General features: G+C 54.2%; 1 protein-coding gene across 1 annotated transcript; it reads left to right on the forward strand.

Moving 5' to 3' along the window:
• Window positions 1-3841: 3841 nt before the first annotated feature.
• LOC122547755 (glutathione S-transferase P 1-like) lies at window positions 3842-6008 on the forward strand (the record flags this gene model as incomplete). Its single annotated transcript, XM_043686341.1, has 2 exons — window positions 3842-3988; window positions 5658-6008. Coding segments are annotated over 2 exons (336 nt in total), but the record flags the coding sequence as incomplete, so codon positions are not given.
• Window positions 6009-6633: the final 625 nt, after the last annotated feature.

Below are 6633 nucleotides of genomic sequence, written 5' to 3' on the forward strand. Positions count from 1 at the left end.
ACTGAGTAATCACCGACAACCCCCCAACAGACACACACACACACACAGACACACACACTGTCACACACAAACGTACACGCACAAACACACACACAGACACACACTCACAGACACGCACTCACACTCACACAAAAACACACTCACACACACACACTCACACCTCCACAGCACATCCTCCTCAGTCTTTCATCAGCCTGACTCTCCCCTTCCTCTATCTTTGACTCAAACCCATTTGTAATACACCACTGGGTACTTTCCCCACCTCCATTCTGACCTTTCCCACTGAAGTCTGAACACGCGCCATCTCTCTGCGTTCCCATGTCTCCTGCTCATTGTGCCCTTGCTCTTTTTAACACGCCTCTCACCGAGACACAGGAGGCTTCTGCTTGAGCTGCGCACTGGCGTCAATGTACAAGTGTAGGCCACTTATCTCTTCCAGCCAGCTCGACGATTCCATGCGACCGATTATGTTTTACCCCTCATTCCTGGGCATCCCACCTCCCCCCCCCCCCCCCCAACCCCCGGTAATGTCTCTACATTCCTAGAATCGGGATACCCCAGACTGAACTGGAAATTACTGCCAAGTGAATTTCAATTGATCTTCTATCACTGTCCACCTGCAGCTGAAGGTGCTCCTGGGCTGAGCATCTGAAATGGCCTAGCCTGGGTTATATGAACCATAGATCATAGATTTATGGACAACATGGTAGCTCAGTGGGTTAGCACTGCTCCCTCCCAGCACCAGGGATCCGGGTTCAGTTCCAGCCTCGGGTGACTGTGTGGAGTTTGCACATTTTCCCCGTGTCTGTGTGGGTTTCCTCCGGGTGCTCCGAATTCATCCCACAGTCCAAAAATGTGTAGGTTAGGGTGGATTGGCCGTGCTAAATTGTCCCATAGTGCCCAGGGATGTGCAGGTTAGGGTGGATTGGCCATGCTAAATTGCCCCATAGTGCCCAGGGATGTGCAAGTTAGGGTGGACTGGCCATGCTAAATTGTCCTATAGTGTCCAGGGATGTGCAGGTTAGGGTGGATTGGCCGTGCTAAATTGTCCCATAGTGCCCAGGGATGTGTAGGTTAGGGTGGATTGGCCATGCTAAATTGTCCCATAGTGCCCAGGGATGTGCAGGTTAGGGTGGATTGGCCATGCTAAATTGTCCCATAGTGCCCAGGGATGTGCAGGTTAGGGTGGATTGGCCATGCTAAATTGTCCCATAGTGCCCAGGGATGTGTAGGTTAGGGTGGATTGGCCATGCTAAATTGTCCCATAGTGCCCAGCGATGTGCAGGTTAGGGTGGACTGGCCATGCTAAATTGTCCCATAGTGCCCAGGGATGTGCAGGTTAGGGTGGATTAGTCAGGAGTAAATATAGGGAAATGGGTGGGTTACCCTTCGGAGAGTCGGTGTGGACTTGTTGGGCCGAATGATCTGATTCTGCACTGTCGGGATTCAATGGTTGCACAGCAGATTGGACCGGACACATCCTGGGTGGCTGACTCAGAGCTATGAGGACCGTCTGGAGGAGTTGGACAGCAGCGGAGGTTGAGAGGGGCACCTGGCGGAGGTCTCTGAAGAGTACGAGGGGCCGAGGCAGGGGAAGGTAAACGTTCCACCGGCGCAAGGGACGATAAGAACGGGGCATGGATTTGGCCGACGACTGAGCAGGAGGAGTTGAGGGGATTTCTCCTCACTCTGAGGTGAGTTGAGAGTCCCGAAATTACAGCCTGAAGAAGGGTTTTCCAGTCAGAATGAGAATTCAACCAGGGCCATAAAGTCCTCACTGTCGCCAGCTCTTGGATGACTGGCATGGACACAATGGGCTGAATGGTCTCCCATTTGTGCCACAAACACCTGCAGGCCTGCCCTCTTTCCATCTGTCTCATCGCTGGCACCATTAATGCATCCCGCATTGTCCACCCAAAGAGTGGGATTACTGCCTGTCGTTAATATTTTTCCAAAAGATACCAGGCCAAGAGAGACATCTCGGTAAACCAGCCTCCATTAAAACAACTGCTGTCCCCAATCCTCTGGCTTCAGTTTGTTCACCAAGTCCTACCCACACGGCCGCAGTCCTGTCAACCCCAGCTTCCACTTGGCAAGTATTTATAGACGGTATGTGGCCCTCAGTGACCTCCCGAAACTGGAACCTGCTCCTCTGTACCACCAGAACACAGGTCCCAAGACAACTCACGGCTCCAAGCCTCGTCTCCCTGTGTTCCCTCTCCACCTCCTCCTTCCACTCACTCGCCCATCATCTCGCACGCGCTCCATCTTCCCCTCCAATCATGTCTGCCTCTGAAAGCCTTCGCGGACACCTCCCACCACCATCCCTGTAGGTCTCTGCTACTTTCTCCCACTACCTCCTCTCTCTTTCTCTGATTTCCTTGTGTGTCCCTCTCTGTCTCTCTCCTTCTTTCCCTCCGCATTTCTATGTCTCTTTCTCTCTACATCTCTCTCCCTCCCTTTCCCTCCACATGTCTTTCTCTCCTTCCCTTTATCCCTACATCTCTCTGTCTCTGTCCATTTCCCTCTACATCTCTCCCTCTCTTTCCCTCTACAGCTCTCTCATTCTCTCTTTCCCTCCACATCTCTCTCCCCCTCATTCTCTCCGCATCTCTCTCTCTTATTCCCTCTGTATCTCTCCCTCCCTCCCTTTCCCTTTGTATCTCTCTTCCCCTCATTCTCTCCGCATCTCTCTCCCTTCCTTTCCCTCTGTATCTCTCTCTCCCTCTCTTTCCCTCCACATGTCTCTCTCTTTCCATTTCCTCTCTCCCTCTCTTTTTCCCTCCACATCTCTCTCTCTCCCTTTCCCTCCACATCTCTCTCTTTCCCTCCCTATCGCTCTCTCCCTTCCTTTGTCTCAACATCTCTCTCTCTCTCTCCCCCTTTCCCTCCACATCTCTCTCTCTCTCTCTCCGCATCTCTCTCTCTCCCTCTCTCTCGCTTTCTTTTTCTCCTTCCTCCCTTCCTCACTATCTGCTCCCATCCCCACCCCGTTCCCGGTCACTCCCACGACCTCAGCACTAATTACAGCAGACCCCTGGAGTTCAGCAGGAAGGTTATTGGGTGAATTGAGCACTGAGTCAGCAGACCATAATACCGCCTGCGTCTGCTGTCTGGGACACTCACTCCCAACTCCGAACCGGGGGCTGAACAGCAGAACCCCACAGCAAAATATCACAAGCAGTGCCCCACAACATTCCGCACCCTGCTTCTTCCCAAAAGGGAATACAACCATCCAACATTCAATAAATAACACTTTAAAAATACATTGGATAGCTATTTGACTGTGACAATCATCACAGCCATTACCCATTGTCTGGGGCACGCCCTTAATTGCACAAGTAATTGCGGGTCAGGGGAAAGGACTGGTTTCATGCCTCCTACAGTCAGGAAGTGTTAACAGAACTCTCGTTCACACTGTCACCCTCATAACTATTTCTGCCCCGTCAATGAAGTGATTTAGCACTTCCGACAGTGCGGCCCTCCCTCAGCACTGACCCTCCGACAGTGCAGCCCTCCCTCAGCACTGACACTCCAACAGTGTGGCATTCCCTCAGCACTGACCCTCCGACAGTGCGGCCCTCCCTCAGCACTGACCCTCCGACAGTGCGGCCCTCCCTCAGCACTGACACTCCAACAGTGCGGCCCTCCCTCAGCACTGACCCTCCGACAGTGCCCACTCCCTCAGCACTGACCCTACGACAGTGCGGCACTCCCTCAGCACTGACCCTCCGACAGTGCGGCACTCCCTCAGTACTGACCCTCCAACAGTGCGGCCCTCCCTCAGCACTGACCCTCCGACAGTGCGGCCCTCCCTCAGCACTGAGCCACGTAGTTTTGAAGGACAGATGTAACATTGTTCCTTGTCTATCTGCCTCAGGAAACCGGCAAAGACGCTTTCGTCAAGAATCTCCCGACGGAACTGAAACGCTTTGAGAATATTCTGAAGAAAAATAACGGAGGGAAGGGCTTCCTCGTGGGGAACCAGGTCTGGACCTGCACATAACACATTCACCTGCAGCTGGAGCTAACCCCGGGCTGTCCCCGTCCTGGGAGTGTGTGATGGGGGACAGTGTAGTGGGAGCTTTACTCTGTATCTAACCCCGTGCTGTCCCTGTCCTGGGGGTGTTTCATGGGGGAGAGTGTAGAGAGAGCTTTACTCTGTATCCCTCAGCATTGACCCTCCGACAGTGCCTGCTCCCTCAGCTCTGACCCTCCGACAGTGCCCGCTCCCTCAGCGCTGACCCTCCGACAGTGCGGCACTCCCTCAGCGCTGACCCTCCAACAGTGCTGCGCTCTCTCAGCGCTGACCCTGCAAAGTTTCCCTTTCCAATAGCAAATGAAAGACAAGTTCAGGGGTGATGCGTTCGAAACGTGAAATAAATCGAGCTGCTTGCTGGAGAGAAGATGTTTCCCCTTATGGAGTCCTCAATATACTTTAAACAATAGTGGTGTTTGGGACTCTTGGTCAGCGCGGATGAGTCCAGATTAAGGGGTCTGTGTGACCCTATAACTGTCAACAGCGAGTCAGGAGAAAGCCCTTTATCCAGAGAACATTGGGTTGGGGGGACGTCAGGTTTTAGTATCGGTGTGTTTGGTGGGGGGGGGGGAATGCTGGATAAACGGATGAGGGAAGAAGGAATTGAAGGATTCAGTGATCAGGGAGAGGGATCTCGCTCGGAGAGAGTGAGGGCTGCAGAAGCTGGAGATCTGAGTCGGGAGGGTGGTGCTGGAAAAGCGCAGCAGGTCAGGCAGCATCCGAGGGGGCAGGAGAATCGACGTTTCGGCCATGGACCCTTCATCAGGCTTCCTGTCATTTTCCAAGGATCTCACTCGGAGTCGGAATTCTGACACGGAAGACCTGTGCTGCTGTGGAGGCACGGCGCAGAGGATAGTGTCCACGTCTCTGAGCCAGAGGCTCCAGTTTCAGGCTCCACTCCCAACCTCGAGTAACCAAAAAAAAAAAAGGTGCGTTCGTAACGCAGGCGAAAATGGCCAAGTGTAAATGCGTCTGGCCGCAAGCTAAACCACAGGCAGGAAAGGACGGGAAGAGATTACTGGTCAGCCAAGCGATGGGCGGCTCTCGCATTGTTCTGGATAAGAGCGTGCGCGTACAAAGTGCCCAGTTGCCACGGCACTCCCACAGCAGAAGGCTACCATATCCACCGTTTCAACCTGATTCCCAAAGTCACAGTGGCCGATCGCAGCAACATCACTAATCGCTCAGCAGGTCTCTGGAGAGGGCGGAGGGGGGAGGGAAGGGAGGGGATGGCAGTGACTACATTTGCGTTTTTGAACTCTGCAGATGAACTGATAGCAGCAAAACAGGCTCAGTGCTCACAGAGTCTGCAGCTTATCTGCTTTCAAGCTGAAACTTCCCCTGAAGGTCAGGCAGTCCCGAGAGGGAGGGTGGGTGTGCAGTACACACAGATATATATATATATATATATACATACATACATACACGTGTGTCTGTATGTTTGTGTGTGTGTGTGTGTGAGAGAGAGAGTCTATGTGTCTGCGTGTGTGAGAGACAGTGCGTGTGTGTCTGTGTGTGTGAAAGAGAGAGAGAGTGTATGTGTGCCCTCTCCCCCTCCCCCTCCCTCTCCGCCTCCCTCTCCCTCTCTCCCTCTCCCTCTCCCTCTCCCTCCGTGTAGATCTCTTATGCTGACTACAACCTGGTCGATATGTTGTCTAACCTCGAGGTGCTCTCTCCGGGTTGTCTGAAGTGTACCCCCGTACTCAAGGCCTACCATGACCAGGTGATCTCCAGGCCTAAACTCAAGGCTTTCCTGGAATCCGACGCCCACAAGAAGCTTCCCATCAACGGGAACGGGAAGCAGTGAGTCTGGGTGGAGCGATTCCCCCCGTGGGGAGTGCTGTGGCCTCTCGAAGTTAGGCTTGGCTCGGCCTAGTGGGCCTTCCTCCTCCTCCTCCAGGAGCCGCCTCAGCGTGGTGTTACCGCCAGCCCCTCCTGAGGACTGAAATAAAGATGTTTTGGGAACCTTTCCTGGTGTTTCTGGGTGTTGTTTTGACCCAGGCGCACGGCACCTCACTGTCTGGCGCGCACTGCCGGACCATCTGCACCCCCCCCTTGTCCTCCAGAACTCTCTCCTCAGTGCGCCGTGTCCTGGGCACAACGCCAAACTGTCGCACCCACCCACCCACGCCTCTCCTCCCCCTTCCGACAACCAGCCACCGCCAATCAGAATTCCCACTGAGGAATCGGCATCGGGAGAGGGCCGTTCGGCCGGGCGGCGGCCACTCTGACGTCGCTCCCCTCGATTCCCCGACTGGTCAACTCCCTCTCGGCCTTCGATAGACACGGGGACCCTGCGTGCCCTCCCCCCACCCCCACAGCTCTCTCTCTGCGGCAAGGACTCCCAACCATCAGGAGAGAGAGAGGGGGATTCCTCCCCATCTCAGCCTGAAACTGGTGCCCCTTTGTTCCGAGAGTGTGCCCTCTGGGCCTAGAGCCTCCCACGTGTGGGGGAACCCTCCCCACCACCATCTCCAGCCTGTTCAGCCTCTCCCTGTAGCTCAGACCCTCCAACCCTGGCAACATCCTTGTAAATCTTTTCTGAACCCTTTCAAGTTTCACAACATCTTTCCGATAGGAAGGAGACCAGAATT

This window comes from Chiloscyllium plagiosum, unplaced genomic scaffold (genome assembly GCF_004010195.1).
Source record: "Chiloscyllium plagiosum isolate BGI_BamShark_2017 unplaced genomic scaffold, ASM401019v2 scaf_1044, whole genome shotgun sequence".
Lineage (NCBI taxonomy): Eukaryota > Metazoa > Chordata > Chondrichthyes > Orectolobiformes > Hemiscylliidae > Chiloscyllium > Chiloscyllium plagiosum.